Source organism: Colias eurytheme, chromosome 23 (assembly GCF_061535395.1).
Source record: "Colias eurytheme isolate Ceu_HAF_F1 chromosome 23, ilColEury1 Martin Lab GWU primary, whole genome shotgun sequence".
NCBI classification, from domain to species: Eukaryota; Metazoa; Arthropoda; class Insecta; order Lepidoptera; family Pieridae; genus Colias; species Colias eurytheme.
This window is the reverse complement of record NC_143002.1, coordinates 7,224,632-7,244,921: the sequence shown is the minus strand read 5'-3', so window position 1 is coordinate 7,244,921 and position 20,290 is coordinate 7,224,632. Positions and strand designations below refer to the sequence as shown.

Here is a 20,290-nt window from a genome sequence, read left to right as displayed (position 1 = left end):
TGGATTAACACATAGGATAGGTTTTATCCCGGAAATCCCACGGGAACGGGAACTATGCGGGTTTTCCTTTGAAAACGCGGGCGAAGCCGCGGGCGGAAATCTAGTAGAAATATAAAACTGTCCAAAATCATATTATTATTGTCAATTTTAATTACGTATGATCAATTTTAATGATGCTAATGTACCTATAGGTACTATCTGTTTGGCTCTGTCATTATTATGGCATCTACCTAAAAATAAATGACAAACTTGATTTAAAAATGACTCCCTAGGTACTTAAAATTATATTAGGAGGAAATTGTTTTTCTTATTATAACTGATTTTCATAATATTGCAATTTATTTTTGTTATTTTATTAAATAATTGAAATTCTGTTGTCTATAGGTACATGTAGAGCGTCATAAGCCTTTTTGCACCGACGCGACGGATCTTTACTTAACACTTGTCCATTTACTTTTTTTAATAAATAATACAAGCTTTCCATACATAGGTAATACTATAAAACAATTAATTTATATAGGTAACATTTGATGTAAAATTTTACCTAGTAAAAAATTGTTTCTTTTTGCAATGTTGAAAATAAACTTCTGGATATATTATTTACCTATATTATTATTTTCATTTCAAATTACCTACCTTTTTATTATTATTTTAAAATATTGTGATTGTTGTTGTGTTATGCGATTTTTTATTGAGGCATATATTAATAAATTCGGCTACTCGATTGGCTCTACATTTTTTTCACAGTTAAAATTATATTAAACTAGCGGTCCGCCCCGGCTTCGCCCGTGGTACATAATATTTACGTTTTCTCTACATAAGAACCATCCTCGTACTTCAAGGAATATAATAAAAAAAGAATTATCGAAATCGGTTCAGCCGTTCTCGAGTTATGCGCTTACCAACACATTTTGCGATTCATTTTTATATATATAAGATGAGTTGATTTATTCTACGTTTTAATTGAAGAAAAATTCTACTCAATAACAGACATTTTAACTAGGTATAGGTAATATGTATCTAAATTTTTAGGTAAATTTTAACGCTGGATTTTTTCTTATCTATAAAAAACTCTACCTACATTATAGCTGTAACTTTATTGTTATTTCATTGTTATATTTATTTTATATGCAATATTATACGCTTGGAGAGAAAAATAAATTAAATGGCCTTGTTCTTGTGCATAAATGTCAACAAAAATATTACTTTTAGCGAACCGGATAAAAATGAATTTATGAAAATGTTTATTGATATCTACCTATAATAAGATTTACTTTGATCATTACAACCGACGACAGTAAAAAATTCTTTATATAAGCGGTATAATCAAAAATTATTATCTCTCTTAAACATAACTACTCTTACCTCCAGGAAATCTATGCGGGAATATCCTTCCATGCCTGTTAATCAGCCACGGGTACAGCTGGTACGATTCTCTAGGTACAGGAGCGGCGGGGTGGGGCGGGGGGTGCGGGGGCAGAGGGGCTCCGAACCCTTGCTGCTGATGAGCGAGCGCTGCAGCCAACGCGGCGCCTTGAAAATGCGCCAGGAACTGGTGGTGGTGGCTCTGAGCGTCCAAGTACGGAAGCCTCTTCAATTCCGGAGACGGAAAAACTGCTGGCAAAGCACTCGGTCGCAGCAAAGGCCGCGGGGAAGGACTGCGAGGCGACGCGACCGGCGACGGGCTGCCCGGGCTCGCCAGGGGCGGCGAGGTCTGCTTCGGCCGGTCACCCACTATACTGTCTATACTGAACCCTATCTTCGGCTTCGATGGCACCGCCACCACTGGAGTCGGTGCGAGAGGCATCATGCTTTCACAAATCTATCGTCACTGCACACAGTTATCAACACACAACACAGACACAATCCATCGTGGCGCGAGCGGTACGTACGCCAGGCCGGCGCGCGGACGAATGAGCCCTTTACCGCGCTAGACGCCCGCCGCAGATAAAAAAAACTTCGAACATGGACGCCCGATCTCCCATTGGCTGATCTCCCGCTATGGGTGTTACTGCCGGCTTAAACGACGCTCATTAATACGACAGTTTTCCCGCCATTGGTAGGTTCTAGATAGCGGGCGGAATTTGAATATAGAACCTTCTTCAGTGGGCGGGATCCGTTCGGATATCGCTTTTTTTAACCGGCCAGATGGTGTGATGCGTTGAGCTTGGAAAGCGTTAACAGGGTTGCGGTGCTCTTAAATTTAGTTGGTTATGATTCAATTAGGCGGGCGATTGGGTACGTCGGATTCTTTTTTTTTGTTCGTTGCCAGTCGCATCGTCCACGCAGCAATAGTCTTTAATTAACTCGGATGCTTTATTAGCTTAATGTATCGAGATAAACTTTTTCATCGGTTTCCGAGTGGTGAATAATCGATTCGGTGCAAAATTGCCGGTGTATAGAATCGTTTGGCGTCCGCAATAATTTTTATCGATAATAAAATAATTTTGTGCCGTCGTCTTTATAGTGTTGATTTAAATTTTAATGAAACGCGATAAGCATTGAATTTCACGCAAATTTTCCGCCATTACAAACTAAGAAGTGTTTGGTAAATAGTTTGATTTTTTAATTAAAATTGTTATGATTTTTGAAATTGATTTTTGTTATTACATTGATATTGCTGATTGTACAATAAATTATAGCTTTATTACCTTGCTGTTGGTACTTACGTAATTCTGTTTAGGTAGGTAGGGTAGACTGGGTACGATTGAAACAAAGGACGGTTGAAACAACACGAATATCTCGCAAACCGTTGGTGGGGGGGTTAGGGGTCCAAGGGAAAAATGAAGCGCACAACTGTTCTAAACACGAACCACAATGTTGCGTCGATCTCCGCGCGCTTCAGCTGATTTTATAAGACCCTATTATGTTTTTATGACCAAAAGTAAGTATTTTTGCTTGGAGATTTTTCCAATTATTGGCGTTTCTATTTAAGTGACAGTATTAAGTGTGCGTTTTTGTTTGAAGTGAATCTTGTGGAATATGACATTGTGACTAGTTTTTGTGTATCATTGTTGTTACAATTACTAGAACTGTATTTTACCTAAAGTAGGAGTTGGGGACGGTTGAAACATTTTTTTTGGGTACGGTTGAAACATTGTTTTAATTATTTTTTTGTATTTTTAGATGCCGATAGTACGTGTAAGAGATATTTCGGGGAGATAAATAGACTTATCAAAGTACAAAGACGCATATGAGGAAGTGAAAACCGGAGATCATTGCGAAAAGCGGCAAAGAAGCACAATTAATCGCTTCCAAGGTAAATGACTCTGGCGAGCAAGAAAAAAAAATTGGATATAATAGAGGATATAACAATAGAAGGTATAATAATAGAGGGCGAAAACTCAGGAAGTCTACTATTTACAATGACACATCAGATAAGGAAGAGATAAGAAAAGAGCAAGAATTAATATTGAAACCAACAAGAGCTAAGTAAGTGAAGAAGCGATTGGATAGAGGAAAAAGGAAGAAATTTGATGGAAGAAAATGTAAAAGTAACACCGAAGAAGCAATAAAGAAAAAAATACTAGAGGAGATATCATCAGAAGATGAGGAGTAGGCACATCTGTCTTGTTTGTATGTCACCATATTAAGAGAGCAGACCTTATTGTAAAGGATTTACTTAATTATTGTTAGATTTAAAATAAACAATCAATAAAACATATTTTAATGCTATATTTTGTATTATTTGCATATTTTTTAACTGACCCCAATCACTGTTTCAACTGCCCCTGGTATGGGGACGGTTGAAACAAATCGGATTCATTTTTTTAACTTGATCTGCTATAAAAAATAATACACATGGAACTAAAATCATAGCTCCTATTAGTAGACAGATACATGCTCTTTTATTTAACATCTATTTTTCATCGCTCTGGTTATAAAGAGCAAAGTTATGGTCGTTATAAGTGAAATTGTTTCAACCGTACCCAGTCTACCCTACATTGATTATTATTTTTAATAGAGTTTTCTGTACAACTTCGATTACCAATTCATTAAACAGCATTGAATTGTATGTAGAGCTTTTTCCTCTAGGTAGGTACCTATTATTTCCCCCTAAGTAGTTTAATTTAAACATTTCCTTTTAAATTAGCTTTAGGTATTTAGGTATTAGCTTAACCATACCTAAGATTTTGACCATGAAAATAAATCATCTATTGGTATACGTAGAAAATTAAATACCTACAAACCTACTAGGAAAGGCCTAACATTACAAAAGATTTTATTTCTTAAATATTAATTGATAAACTGAATATAATATCTACCTACTTATAATGAACTTATAAAATCCGTAGGTACCTACATTACCTAAATTAAAAAAAATCAATACCTTTGTTGTGAAGTGAAAATGATTTGTGTATCTATTTTATAAAAAAGGGCTTAACAAATGACTACCTATAGGTAAGAGTTTCATAAAAACGACTTTCTCTAGGTATCTCTCTGCATTAAATAGGTAGGTAACATCAGTTGATAAAAAGTAAAAACCTTGTAATAGCTCTGTATTTAATTAATGTTAAAAAAGCAAGTTTATTTTATAAGAAAAGTTCAAATGTAGATTGTTTTTTAATACTCTACAGTCAACATATTTTAGACTCTACTTGCCTAATAAAAATATTATTTATTTAAATAATAATTCTTAATAAGCTTAATTAATCTAGATTGAATAAAATACTTAATAACTAAGAAGAACTAGAAGCTAAAATTCCTACCTAGAGAAGGTAGGTATTATTTTTAAAGATGACTTAAAAAAATACAGATAAATAATATTAACTAATAATACCTATAGAAAAAGTTGCAGTTGGCTCTACAAAATTAAAACTCTATATTTAGGTACATTTAAACTTCGGTTTCAAGTAAAACTTTTACAATATCTAGATATTGTTCCTACCTACAGATGTTAAGATTTGAGGGAGCTAATAGCTTGACTTAAGGCTTAAGCAATAAAAGAAATCATCAATTACCTACTATTTTTTAAAATAAATTAAAAACATACTTAACTTATTTCGATAGCTGATTAATGTGCAGCTACCTATAGGTACCTACTTAGTGCAAAAATGTTATTTCTCATATGTGTAAAAGATATTGTTCTTATATATGTGATAAATTTTCTTTAAACCGATGTAGAGCGATTATTTAATGTTGATCTTTATTTAAATACAATTATTATAATATGAAACGTTTTAAAAAATCCAACAGGTTTAGATGTAAAAACCTTAGGTATACCTTTTGTATACTGCTACACGGTGGAGTGACGACGTCCGCAAGGTTGCTGGCCATAACTGGCGGCAAAGAGCCAACGACCGGGCTCAGTGGCGTGCATTAGGAGAGGCCTACGTCCAGCAGTGGACATCGAAAGGCTGATGATGATGATGATGATACCTTTTGTTGTTAAGTGTAACAAGTGTGTGCTTTTTTATTTTAAAGATAATGATTTATTACTCACACAGGTTTTTAATTAATGTTAAACCAACAAATAATTACCAAGTTTTATAAAAAACAAGTTGTAAAATTACTCAAAGATCGCATAGATATAGGTATCTATGCAAGAATTAAATGCAGGTCTGTCTACAACAGATTATTTGTTCTGTAAAAAAGTTCCCCCCACATTTTCTAAATAAAACATATAGCTTTTTATATGTTTTTTTATATGTTTAAGCTACCTAAGAAAACTTACCCCATCCATCGCAATCTTTCTTTAACTGCAGATTCTTTTTTGCATTAGGTAGGTATCTATGTGCTTAGAAAAAACAGTTTTACCGTTATTAATGTAAAAAGAATCATGAAAAATCAATGCCTAACTAAATACATTTAGAAATCCAGACATTACCTATTATAATATAGGTATAGCTACTGAAAGTAAATAGGTAAACCCTTAGGTGAACCTAAATTATCTCTAGGTATTTTAGATATGAATTGAACATTCAACCCCACAGCAACCTCTCTGCAACCAAACTTCATATTTGTAGTAGAGTAAAAATTGACTAAAATAGTTTTTTTTTTGCATTTCTTGGATCCCATGTTATGTTATTAGGTTCTATCAGTAGGTATTGCTATTAAGTTCCTACCTAATTATTATATTTTTGTTTTATTGAATACCAGCTTTCCGCCCGCGGCTTCGCCCGCGATTTCAAATAAAAACCCACATAGTTCCCATTCCCGTGCGATTTCCGGGATATAAAACCTATCCTATGTGTTAATCCAAGTTACCCTCTATATGTGTGCTAAATTTCATTGTAATCGGTTCAGTAGTATTTGCGTGAAAGAGTATCAAACACACACACACATCCTCACAAATAATATTAGTACCTACTATAGGATAGGATATCGGTCATCATCGTCTTTTTACAAAAGTTTTAATTTATTATTAAAGGCACATTCCATACAAAAATCTAAGTAAGTAGGTATTTAAATACTTCTAATTGTGTAAAACGTTGTTTCCATTCTTTTATATAACAAGTAATTATTTCAACCTATTTTATAGAAAACACTTTTAAAGTAAGTACCTAAGTAAATATCTGTAGGTATAATATTTATTGTCAACCGATAATTCAAAGCTTAACAAACATCTCATAAATATTAAAACACGCCAAGTTGAATTAAACACAAATTACAAGTACAGATCGTATATATTTTAATAATAATTCGACATACTAATAGCTACCTATATTTCTATCAACGGCAATTTAGTAACTGCAGAATAACTTATATTATAAATGCATTGTTCAATTAATTTGTGACAGAAATCATTAATATTAATTAGTTATTAATATTTACCGACTTGGTGTAATGGTTAACAAGCCACATACCTACAACTAAAAGTCGTGAGTTCGATTCTCGGTAGAGGTTGAAATAAAATAACATACCTGTGCATAGTATCTACCTGTGCATAGAAGCCTGATCACATACCTAGATACTTGTAAGTAAAGATAATCGATCAATGAAACAAATGTAGTTATCTAATATTCTATTCTAATATATATATTATAAAGGCGAAAGTTTGTATGGATGTATGGATGTTTGTTACTCTTTCACGTAAAAACTACTGAACCGATTACAATGAAATTTAGCACACATATAGAGGGTAACTTGGATTAACACATAGGATAGTTTTTATCCCGGAAATCCCACGGGAACGGGAACTATGCGGGTTTTCCTTTGCAAACGCGGGCGAAGCCGAGGGCGGTAAGCTAGTATTATACCTATATCTAATGTATCTTTCCCATAATACAAGAACATGGGTCTGGAGATTTAAAGTAAAATTTAGAAGTATGTAGTTCCTATGTCTAGGTAATTAATTACCTTTTGGAAGTTTCTATTTATAAATGATTGGTTTTTACCTGGGTGTAGGTAAATGCAGGCCCTACGAAATAAAGAAGTTTTTTAACAAAACAGGTCATTTCAAATTAATATTTAGAGACAAGTTAGAGACTACATAAATCAGAACTACTTGATATTCATTATTGTATGAGATTGCTGCGTTAAAACTTCTCTTCTAAACTGCTAGCGACATCTAGCCATCATCTAGCGGAAAATGGTGGAAACAGATTTCAAAACTATATGATAATGTTTTGTTATCCATCCATGATTCTCTAAACATTATAGACACCAAAAATTTGTAAGAAATTTTGAACGTATGGATTTTTTAAATTATTGTTTTTAAATTATTATTTTTAAATTATGTTTGTTAATCTTTCACACATGGAATATCTAAAGTATTTAGATATTATCAAATTCTGATTAATCTGAGAGTGATATTGCTTATGTGGGTACTAGAAAAAACACTTTAGTTAAGAATGCTTATTAATTACTTATAGTATATTATATTATGTATATAAAATGCTTGTTTATTCCAGTGGTTTAATTGGCGGATGAAACCGCGTGGCCCAGCTAGTACCTACACGATAAATTACTAATTAGCAAATAGCTATGTAAAAATTCGAACTACGAATTATCATAACACTTTTATTTTCTTTATATTTGTACTAAGAAGAAAAGTCTATCTACAAGACACTTATCTATGTAGGTAATTAATTTATAGTCTGATTGAATTCAAATCAAACCACCTTTCGATATTATTCTATAGACTAAATATAATATAGACCAGCGTCATGGCTATAATATTAATTCATTGACTTCTTATTTTTGTCTTGGCCTTCCCGATTCTAATAGAGATTTATTTTGTCGATGTTCAGTGATACATATAAGTATATGTACGTACAGATCAAGATTGATATTTTATTTCAAATACTAGAATTAAAATTCAAACCAAAATTCTTATGCTTAGTTATTTATTGAATTCGTCTTTTCTGGGTTGTCTGGTAGAGTCAGAGATCTCTGCCATTGATATTGCCGCCTTCTATAGATAATATAGTTAGGTAAGTTTTTAAAATGTTTCTCATATTTCTTTATTATTCATTCATTTTTACAATAAATAATTTTTCATTCATTTAAAGGCATTACAACTACCTACCTACCCTTGCAAAGCCATGACATAGGTATCTAGGTAAGTCATGGCTTTGCAATTTAATAATTATGTACCTACTAGAATCAATACTGATACCTTTCGATGTCATAGACATACCATAGACAATATAGACCAGCAGTCTATGGTATTACGTCTATAACACCGATAGCGGAACGAATTACGGAACCTGATTATCGCGCCTGCGCCAGGGGCGGGGCGAGCGTGACTACGTTTGAATATCTCGGTGTTAAGTAGGGGACTTGATACATTTTATCGTAACTATCCACACGTAAAATGAGCAAATTGAAGGATAATTTGATCTAATATTATGTTAAAAAACAAGTCAACGCCCGTTTGCAAACGTTGATGTGCGGCGCACTTGCTTTCCACTAGGTCTAGGCAGTATGTCGGCTCGTTTGCCTTCCAATAACATAAAATTGTTTGGTATGGCATTACATAATAATGTAAAAAATAAGCTGGTGTTATTACATATTTAACTATTTGCCAGTACATTTTGTATCTTGCATAAGGACCATTCCATAAAAAAAAATGACTTTCGTCTACTAATGTTTTAAACGCGACAGTTTATAAGAATGAATACCTACATTTATGGATATTTTTATGTTCTGCAAAAACAGCTGATCAGATTTGTTTTAATTTGGTGCAGAGATATAGATAGCCTACATGATTAGGTACATCAAAATAGCAATAGATTTCGTGTAGATAGATAAGAACATATCTAGGTACTAATCAAGCCCCCGTACATATTTTAAAGCAGTTATTTTTCCATTATGCAGGGAAAATGACAGCGCTACATAACTCATCTAGCGGCATCCTTTTTCCACACTGGAAATAATACTGCTATAAAACAAAATGGTAACCCGCAATGATAGATGTATCGAGTCCCCAAACCCTACTATCGCGATATAATTATCTGCTTACTGCATTTGCCTAAGCCTACACTTTACGTTCGCGTCGATCGCAACACTGTGTTTGTTTTAACAGCCCATAATGCGATGAGGCAAAGGTTATAGATTCGTTCTACTTCAATGAAATAACGAAGATATTTCAATTTCAAAATTTAATTTTAAATTTTTCGATTTTCGTTCTTTTTTAATTCTTCTTGTCAATATGATTGAATTGGCGGTAAAATAAAATTTTGTGTTACTGAACCGTTTGATTGTACATGCCTAAATTATCCTACTGTTTAAAAAAAATTAAACATCTTCTCATTTTTTGTGCATTTTACTTTAAGTACCTGAATAAAATTTCAATAATCCAAGTAAAAAGGCATTTCTAACTAATTAAAAATAAATAACCCGTTAAAAATACCATAAAGCACCGTTACGAACAGTTAAAAAATTAATACTTATTTTTTAATAGTCTACCGTTAGTTATTACTGTCACAATAGAGCCAAACCCTTTGCCTTGTTTATAAAAACAAAACCACAATACAGATTACCACAATCCTGTAAGATTAAAAAACAAATGTCATTAAAATTTTTAATCTGTGGCGGCGTTTTACTGGCGACTTAGCGCCTTTACGGATTTTTTTCGCGCCTTTTGTCAAGAGCTTAGATTAAAAAGCATTTAAGGACAATGGAAACCAACTTATTAAATTACATACTTCATTCGATTTTTCATTTAGGGTACCTATTATGTAGTTAAGTAGGTGTTAAAAATAATATAAAGCGGTTTAAAAAAAATCTAATTAATTAACAATTATTAATTACACGTTTTAGTGATAAAAATTTGGAAATTAATTCAGCACAACGACTACATCAATTTATACTCTTTTTAAAGCTGACTATTCACTATGTAAGTCATAACTTCCTAAGGCTTTGAGAAAGGCTCGATTTACATGCCTACCACATATTAATGGAGTTCAAAACATAAATTAAACGGTTTAAATTGAACCATTTAATGGGTCGTGACGTGTCGCTTCACTTGGGACTGATTGCTGTTCTATAGTGATGTAATAGCTCGATATCGATGAAATATATGTATTTGAACTTAGTAGGTAGTAAATTAACTAACTTTATTATTAAAACATTTTTAACTTAACTCTGCAAGAACTAACTTAATAGTTTTTTACGATTCTTAGGTCTTAAAAGAACTGATTAAAATAAATCATATCCTAATTGAAATACAAGGCTGATACATTCATACTTACCTATAATGACATCGTTTATATTCATTACATCAACATAGTACCTACCTACTTGAAACTAAAACACAAGCAAAATGATATGTATGAACTCTTGCAAGAAAAAACCCACTAAATCTTATAAGACAAAGATGCATAGGTTAGGTATCTAATTATCTTACAAGAATGAACGAACAAATTACAATTTTATTGATATATCCGGCCACCATTAGTTAAAAACAATAAATACGAGTCGCAAAAATGTACCTTACCTTATGATATTTCCGGAAATGCGTACATTTCCTTGTCTTATAAGAATGTATTACAATTTTATCGATAAATCCGGCCACCCCTAGTGAAATCAATAACAAAGTGTCGCAAAACAATGGTAGCGCGGTGTGTGGGCGACGCGGGCGGTCCACATTAGCGTCACCCAATCGTTGATCGAATGTAATCTTTATCGATATGTAGACAACACTAGGTATTGTTAGCCAATCGGATTTGGCGTCATTAGGCTTAATATTAAGGCTTAATTATTTATATTAACTATAAGGCAGTAGCTGTATAGAGAAAGCAATGTTTAAGAACATTAAGAACAACCAAATTGTTTGATACCTACATAAATAGTTTTTTTTTTTTATGGAAAAGCGATTTCCTCTGTTGGTGTATCAATATGAAACATAACTGTCCATTTTTACTCTGGACTTTTTTTTAAATCGCTTCTAAATCGTCGTAATCGTGAAAAATACCTAAATGGAAATTATATTAATTATGGAAATTCTAAAAGGCCGGCAACACACACAATGTCCCCGGCGTAGTAGGTGCTTATGGGCGACGCTGACCGCTTACCATCAGGCGTCGCGTCTGCTCTGTTGCCTCCTCTCTCTCACATAAAAAAAGTACTTGAGTACATTTTACCTACCTACCTTTTTGTGAAAGCAATTTCAACAAAAATGAGCTTGATTTAACTTTGTACGTGGAAACAATAGGTATCTATATTAATTAGGTAGGTATATAAAAATGTTCCTATAAAAAAATTGATCACAAAAATGAAAAAACTAAAGCTGGCTGAATAAAAACCATAGTGAATCACTTGTAGGGCAATAAAATAAAAGCCCTTTTTCGTGACACCGTTTGTTAGCGTAATTACCCTTAGCTTGATGCTATCAGTGTTTGAGCTATTTATTTACCTACATCTTGGATCATGCTAAAAAGTGTGTAATGTAAAGCGTATTTTTTGTTTGGTATTTTACTATGCTTTTTATATTTAAATGGTTATTTAAATTAAACGAATTTATTTCAGAACACTTTTGAATCGTTATAGGTAGGTACCTACCTAATAGGCATATAGAAATGATTTTCGCCGGTTCGGAAAACCAATTATAGATAAATAGGTACATCACTAACTATTTGCACTGACAAATGACAATATGGTTACAATATAATGAATGGTAATCCTACAATGTTTATCTTCTTCTCTCTTATCCTACCTACCCACCCACCTACCCACTGCTACATTATACTTATATGTATTTTACAAAATTTACCAACTTAGAAATAAAATATTTACCAAAATCGACTCTCTACTAAAATATGGCCGGTTCCCTTGCTAAAACACTTTATTTAGTAAAATGACGTCCGACTCTGGTAGATAAGTACCTAGGTACTATGTAACGCGTCATTAATTACAATTTGTATTCACCTGTTAAGCGTATAATTTTCATTAAATTTATTTAAATGCATTCATTTGATATGGGATTATAATTATATGGGAAGATTAGGGTGAGAATGTATTGGATAAGCGGTAGCGATTATCAAGAGTTAGCGGTAGCGGAAGCGGATTCGAATAAACAAAATACATACCTAACATAATATGCTAACATTGAAATTATAACATTAATATTTAATAATGCGTCAAATATAATTATGTTACCTTGATGAGCAATGCGAAAATCTTATACCTACTATATATAAAAATGAATCCCAAAATGTGTTGGTAAGCGCATAACTTGAGAACGGCTGAACCGATTTCGTTAATTCTTTTTTTATTTTATTCCTCGAAGTACGAGGATGGTTCTTACGTAGAGAAAACGTAAATATGTACCACGGGCGAAGCCGGGGCGGACTGCTAGTTTGCAATAAAAATGCGTAACTAGGTACCTAACTGATTGTAACGGGTAATTTTTAAACATTTGATTACAAAATAAAAACTAAAATCATAATTATATTCAATTGAATGTTTGCCAAACGCCTACACAATAGATAGTGTTTAAGTAAGTATATTGAAGGTGAAAGGAAAGATTCCAATTTATTTAGTCTCTAGTTATTTTAACAATCTCCTAAATTAATCCTTTAAAGGCAACTAACCCTCCAATTTGTCGATAATAAATAAAAAGTGAAAGGAAAAACTGAACTAGAACTAGAACTAGTTTATAGTGGACATCTACCAAATAATAATTATATAGGTACCTACCTATACATCTTATTTGAAAAAGTATTAGTAGGTATATATACAGGGTGTCCCACTATTGGTACACTAAGCGCGAAGGGATTTGTAGTTTTGCATACACTGAACACGTAAAAAATACTTAAACAACAAAATTACGTCAAAAATTTTTTTGCTAAATTTTTCCTGAAAATCCATGTTTTCTTCTCTAGCTTCGCGCAGCCGGCATATACCGCTTCTCTAATGTGAGCATTTTGTCTATGAAAACATAATCTTAAACGATAGCTAACGTGCTGGTGGCAAAGTTGGGCGGGTTGCTTGTTATGGGTGTACACATAGAGTTTTAAGAATTCATCTATCTGAAAAAAAAATGCGTCTGGAATTTTATAAGTATTTTTTACGTACTCAGCGTATGCAAAACTATAACCTCCTTTGAGCTTAGTATACTAACAGTTGGACACCCTGTATAGCAGTTTTGATTTGTGAATGATCGATGGTGTGATCGATGGTCACGGTCACTATTGAGATTTGATTTGAATTGACGTTATAGGTAAATATTATGAGTAGGTAGTTGGAGATTTATTATTGTGAATTGTGATATAACTAAGTTGATTGACTAAAAAAAACATATCTATGGGTTTGTAATATCTACATATTAACATTTTATTAAGTAAGTAGTAGGTACAGTAATTCGTTTGACCTACACTCTACCTACTTATTTGAAACAAAATTGCCCATAGATGTGTCATGTGCGGATATTCTATAAAATCCATGCGAAAGAATCTGGTAGGTATAGTCAGGGTGAAATATGGTTGTTTACACACGTGTTACATGCGAACAAATACATTTTAAAAATTACAGTTTATAAAAAAAATATACCTACCTAAGTTCTTAACTAAAAACATCGATTCCTGAAACAGTTGTTAAATTTTATCAGACATAATGTAGACATGGACTTAACATAATATATTTAAAAAAAACATCAATAACAAGACAGAAGCAATATAAAAACACATCGTATTGTATTTTTTATCAGCCCGCACCCGAATTAAAATAATATAACTATAATTGGTATTGCAGAATTTGTACAGGGAAAACGGTATATCATTTTAATGGAAACACTGTAAATAAACTGACAAATAGTTACCACAGAGCCAATTAATTTTGATAAATGTCACAGTTACGTATTATTATGGATAATAACACGGCATCATCGGGACAAAGTTTTAACATAACCACCGCCTTAAACGCACCCATAGCTTCGAGCAACATATAAATAACCTAAATCAGCCCTCTGCCTACTTTTGTTTGTTAATTCCTTTAATTACTCAAAGCCAGCACGAACGATAATTAACTGTTTGAAATATAAAACTTGAATACAATATAGCTAGTAGTTTTTCTCAATTACATTTTAACTGAGACGTTATTCCTATGAAAGTAGGTATTTAGTGGGCTTATCTTCGGCTTGCGACATTGATGAATTGTTTTGTGAAACGGAACGTAATTGGTGTTGCCAGGCTTTGTTTGTTTCCATAAATCGAGGGTAGTATATTCATGCTTGTATGCGTAGTAGGAATACCTATATTTTACAAACGACTAGAAATTACCGAAAATCTATTTGAAACAAGTATTATTCATTTAATAATTCTATAATTAGACCAATTGCCATAGGGATCATAACTTTCTTTAAATATGTAACAAATATGTGTATTTAACTCTGCTGGTAAACATTAAATAGGTAGCTATAAGCTATTATTAAGTGCTTTAATTATTTATTGCCATGACGCGACCTTGAAATTTTACTCTGAACGCTCCTAAAGAAGCTTCACTTAAAAATGATTAATACAAAACTATGCAGGTTTGAATCAATTAAGTATCAGTATCAGGTCAATTAAAACAAACATTAAAAAACATGGTATTTCAAAACATATGACATGGCAACATTCGTTTAAACCCAAAGGCAATAATTTAAAGCGTTGGCCATAGCATGTAATTAGAGAGCCATAAAAACTTTAGGTAATTAATTTAGCTGCATTGTGCACTTAAATAACGCTTGTGCGGGTTAAAATTAATATTTATTGTTGACATTTTGTGTTGTTGTCCGCCATGTTTGTTTTATTAGTTATTAAAATGGCTACAAGGAATTTAGTCGCAATTAAAAACTTTATGCAGTGAACATAAAGATTTTTATCAGTACAACGATGACAATGTAAAAGAAAACGTTGCAGTGATAATTAAGTAAAGTCTACAGCTGCTGGCTACCGATAATCACAAGGATTTTAAATATGAAAATATCCTGTTTATTTTTTTCATAAGAACTTATTCTATTTTTATTTAAAGAATGATCGTAATCGTATTAGTTTACATTTATGATCTGCTCGACCCGGATTAACCCGGGAAAATAATATAGATAAATAATCTTACGTTATTGCTGTGAAATGCATGGCTTTGGTGGAAATTCCGACTGCTCGCACAGCACGCTTTGCGTCGTCTTTCTTGTTGCGATCTGCTAACTGGCAAAGAGTGGAATACAGGCGTCTGTCTTTCCAGATAATTAGGTACAGCATGGGAACCTCTAAGAGACGAGTATAGACGATGCATCTTCTAGATAGTCGTAATTTACCACTGTAGACCGCGTTCACAGCTTTCGATCCAACAGGCCGTGGGACTGCGGTCAAATCGCATACGTCTGCTTATCTTCTGTATTCAAATTATATAATATAAAAAAATGACTCGAATTTATAAAATAGGTCAAGCCTCAAAATTCCTATAAATTATAATAGACTAAATCTATTTCTCACAAAACAATATTTACTTTATTTAGGATCGTTTGTATAAAATAATTACGAGCATTTTTTTTTTGGCTTTTCATTCTTACCCAATTCAAATAAATATTTCTCAGGACCTATAATTTAAAAAATCGTGTCCATAATAAAGATTTTTTTTATCTCATAATTAGATGTTTGAAAAGTTTGTTTTCATTGAGTAGGCACTCCGAACACGAAGAGGAACAAGAAGGATTACCACGAGTTCACCGAGACCGCACATTTATTTTCTTACCAAATACATTTTATTTTTAAAGTGAAACTTTTATTACATCATAAGCATCGTCTCAAACTTTTTGGTCTGTCTAGCGCATGTCGCGTGACGGTCGGCTGCCGAGTAGGTATATAAAGCAGTGTTCGGAACCGTTCGAACAGTTTCACTTTTACCGTGATTTCATAAAACCACACAACATTTTTTTTATTTGTTTTTGTATACAAATATTATATTAAGTTTCAATAATCAGTTTGTATTAAATTATCCCTTGGCAAATGAAATAATTTATAAATTTATCAAATACCACTCAAATAACTATATATACTTTTATATATTACAATTTAATTGAATTTAATTTAATTTAATAGGTATTTAATTTTCTTAACAAGTTAACAAAATAATAATTTTGTTTCTAAAGATATTTAAATATTTAATCGATGCCCAAATCTTACGTATGTAGCCACTCCCATGTCCATACGTCAGCTGTCAAAATGAAATGAATGTCAGATGTCACTTGTCAATATTTATATAGTTAATCAACGTTTGTGTTTTTTGTTTATAAAATTGTATTTTATATATTTTTTAAATAAATAATAATTATAAACAAGTATAAAATGAGTTCTAGGAAGTTCTAGTGCATTTATATTTATATCACATATCGTATATGTTCCGAACTATAATTTTAATGAGCTACAAATTTAGTAGCTCAAAATGCCTGATCATTTGCCTTGGACTTACCTTTTTAATGGGATGTTTCATAGCTACGTTACCAATCCCGCCACCAGGTAAGAAAAATCTTTAAAACTTCAATATTTCTGGTACGGTTCCACAAGTATGAATAAAAACAACATACATTAATTAAGAAAACATTTTCACTATACTCTATTGTTATTCCGTAGTAATAGCTCGTCTAAATTGGAGAAGTTCTAAGTATGCCCAATTATACTATTTTTGTTGAAAAAATATACTAAATGCTAAAATATAGTACCTATATTAACTAGGGAATTCCTTAAGGAAAACAAGTATAATATCAGCATTCCTTTTCTTAATATAAATCAAACCCTAAGCAGAGATAAATTTAATTTTTAAACTTTATCTAATGAAATACATAAATTCTATATGGTCCAATAAAATATTGGATTGATAATGTTATCAATTTAATGATTTCCTTATATTTCATTTTTATTCCACATGACCTGTTGATCTTTGTACTTGTAAAATATAAAAATTATTTGATTGTTTTAATTTATTTTATTGTAACCAACTTTAATATTGAGCCTAGCAATCCTACAACTTTAGCAATAATTTATTATGTACTTTTTCAGAGCCGCAAAATTTAAGACTACCATCGAGAACACTTGACAAAAAGAAGCTAGCCATCATAGTTCCATTCAGAGATAGATTTGAAGAATTACTAGAGTTTGTACCGCATATGTATAAATTCCTAGACAAACAACACATACCATTTCATATCTTTGTAATCCAACAAAAAGACGTGAATAGATTCAATCGTGCATCCTTAATAAATGTGGGATTTCTCTATACGAAAGAGAAATACGACTATATAGCAATGCATGATGTGGATTTGTTACCTATAAATGATAATTTAAAGTATAGCTACCCAGCCTTAGGGCCCTTACATATTTCGTCACCGCAGACACATCCTAAGTACCATTACGATACTTTTATTGGTGGCATTTTGTTGATAACGAAAGAACACTTTGAAATGGTTAAAGGCATGTCGAATAACTATTGGGGGTGGGGGCTGGAAGATGACGAGTTCTATGTACGGTTGAAAGACGCAGGATTGAAAGTGGTCAGGCCACAAAATATTACGACGGGCACGGAAAATACATTTAAGTGAGTATTTATGCAAATGAAAAACACATTGTAAGGGCGCTTGTGCACTACAAGGAATTTTACTGTCCGGCATTCCGATTTTTTACGGTCCGGTGTGGCATGAAAAAACCGATGAATTGCTTGTGCACCTGTCCGTCTTTACTCGGATCAGTGCGGTACAGTTCAAGGAAGTATGGCGGTATAATGCTATCATAAATGATTGTTTTCGCATTTTACAAGAAACGAGTAAAAATATAGAAGGTGAAATATTATATTACTTCGTTATAATAAAAAATAAAGTTCCGTAAGAGATTTAAAATGCGTGTTTCACTTATTTATTTTAATCGGTGACGAGGAGCTAAATCTATTCCCACTTGAACTTTAACTTACCAACACTTACTTAGATAATAATTATAGGTCAATGCTTGGTCAATGTATATAAAATAACAATACCGACTTCTCAAATGACTCAAATCTCATTGCCAGCTAAAAGAAAGTAAAACAAGAGCTTGCTTTCAATTGGCATATGCAATAAAAAGAGTAAAATCCAAGCAAGTGGGCACTCGAAAACAATTATACCTACAGCGACTCGTAAACTCAAAAAACCATCCGGAATAGGGAAAAGTAAAATGTCGGACAGTAAAATTACGTATAGTGCACAAGCTAGTATTTAGATAAATTGCGTGCCATACCGGACCGTAAAAAATCGGAATGCCGGACCGTAAAATTCCTTGTAGTGGACAAACGCCCTTAGTAGTAGTTGTAATTAATCTATACTAATATTATAAAGAGAAAAGATTTGTAATTATGTATGTATGTGTGGTTTTCAAAACTACTGGACCTTTAATGAAAAAAAGGAATTACAATGAAATTTAGCACACATATAGAGGGTAATACGGGTTTCCCACGGGAATGGGAACTATGCGGGTTTTCCTTTGAAAACGCGGGCGAAGCCGCAGGCGGAAATCTAGTTATTTATATTGTTATCAATTTGTGATACAAAAAACATTGGTTTTTTGAGAATATTGCAATTTACTTTTTTCAAATATCATTATTCCATTATTGATTCGTTTTAATGATTTTGTAAAATAATGCCCTGAAAAGTTCAAAATAATTGTAGTTTTTAGTAAATACTTGTTTCATGAACTTATATTTAAACAATAACAATACAGATAAGGAATAACTTAGCAACCAGTTCCCATTCATATCAATATAAAAATAATGTTACAAATTTTCAGACATATCCACGATAAAACATATCGCAAGCGAGATATGAGGAAATGCTACAACCAGAGAGACGTAACCCGCCACAGAGATAGAATCACCGGTCTACACGACGTCTCTTACACTATACACAGCACGCACAGTGTTGCCATCGACGATTTACCCATAACAGTGGTAAATGTGGAACTTTTGTGCAATAAAGCAGCAACACCGTGGTGCCAGTGCCCCGAACCGACGAAAGTTAAAAAGAATAGGTGAAATGTGTATTTATATGATAATGGACCAATAGAAATAAATTAATATCCCAGTGAATAAATAGCATGTCTATGGTAAGATTTCGTGTTTGAAACTGATGTGTGATTTGTGACATGGTAACACTTTCCTTGTTTTTGATGTTTTAAAACTCAAACATTTATTTATTCAATTACTTCTTCGAGATGCAGTTTTGAATCGTCATTACATTTTTTTAACATTTACCACCGATTCAGAAAGCAGTATGTATGACAAGACAATTTTCGTTTGAACTCTAAAGTGTGGTAGGAACTATGAATTAACTCAAGAACTAGTCTTAATAGAATAAATGTATTAGCCCAATGCTCCATTCACTATTGTGTGTGATTTGTATATAGTTTAGGAGATACTTTTGTATTGCTATACAATAAATATTATATAATCTAAATGTTTGGTTTTTTTTTTTTTTTTTTCACCATTTATAAACATAAAGAGTACATACAATATACATATGTATATGAAGCGTTTTTTTTATAAAGGCAGGTTGTGGGTTTTTCAATAAAACATAAAAATATTTAAATGAATTAATTTACTGGCAACATTATTAATAAATACAGATCTAATTACGTACATTACATAATAATTTTTATTTGAGGCTAGGAACATCATAAGATTATTTTAACATCTACATTGATAAGTACCTACGCATTTTCGTGTGGGATACATTTTTATGAAGTTCATAAGCTATAATATTTACTCTGTGCATTATTTATGGTAATTACGAAACTATGATATCCTCTTCGGAGGATAATTATAATTAATCGTTTACACTATATATTTGGATATCTCAAAAGTTTAATTTAAATAGTGTTTATATATTAATAACAACAACGATTTTTAC

At 32.3% G+C, this 20,290-nt stretch overlaps 2 protein-coding genes across 2 annotated transcripts in view; one reads left to right on the top strand and one right to left on the bottom strand.

The window, feature by feature from the left end:
• The window catches only part of LOC149898393 (homeotic protein empty spiracles-like), a 28,971-nt gene extending 27,072 nt beyond the window's left edge, over positions 1-1,899 (bottom strand). Inside the window, exon 1 of the mRNA XM_090115611.1 lies at positions 1,366-1,899. Coding sequence (XP_089971737.1) covers positions 1,366-1,810 — 445 coding nt within the window. The 5' untranslated portion in view covers positions 1,811-1,899. The remainder of the gene's footprint in view (positions 1-1,365) is intronic.
• Positions 1,900-16,625: 14,726 nt separating this feature from the next.
• Positions 16,626-19,838, top strand: beta4GalT7 (beta-1,4-galactosyltransferase 7). Its single transcript, XM_090115425.1, has 3 exons — positions 16,626-16,880; positions 17,421-17,955; positions 19,173-19,838. The coding sequence occupies exons 1-3, from the start codon at positions 16,760-16,762 to the stop codon at positions 19,414-19,416; spliced, it is 900 nt and encodes a 299-aa protein (XP_089971551.1). The 5' UTR covers positions 16,626-16,759; the 3' UTR covers positions 19,417-19,838.
• Positions 19,839-20,290: the final 452 nt, after the last annotated feature.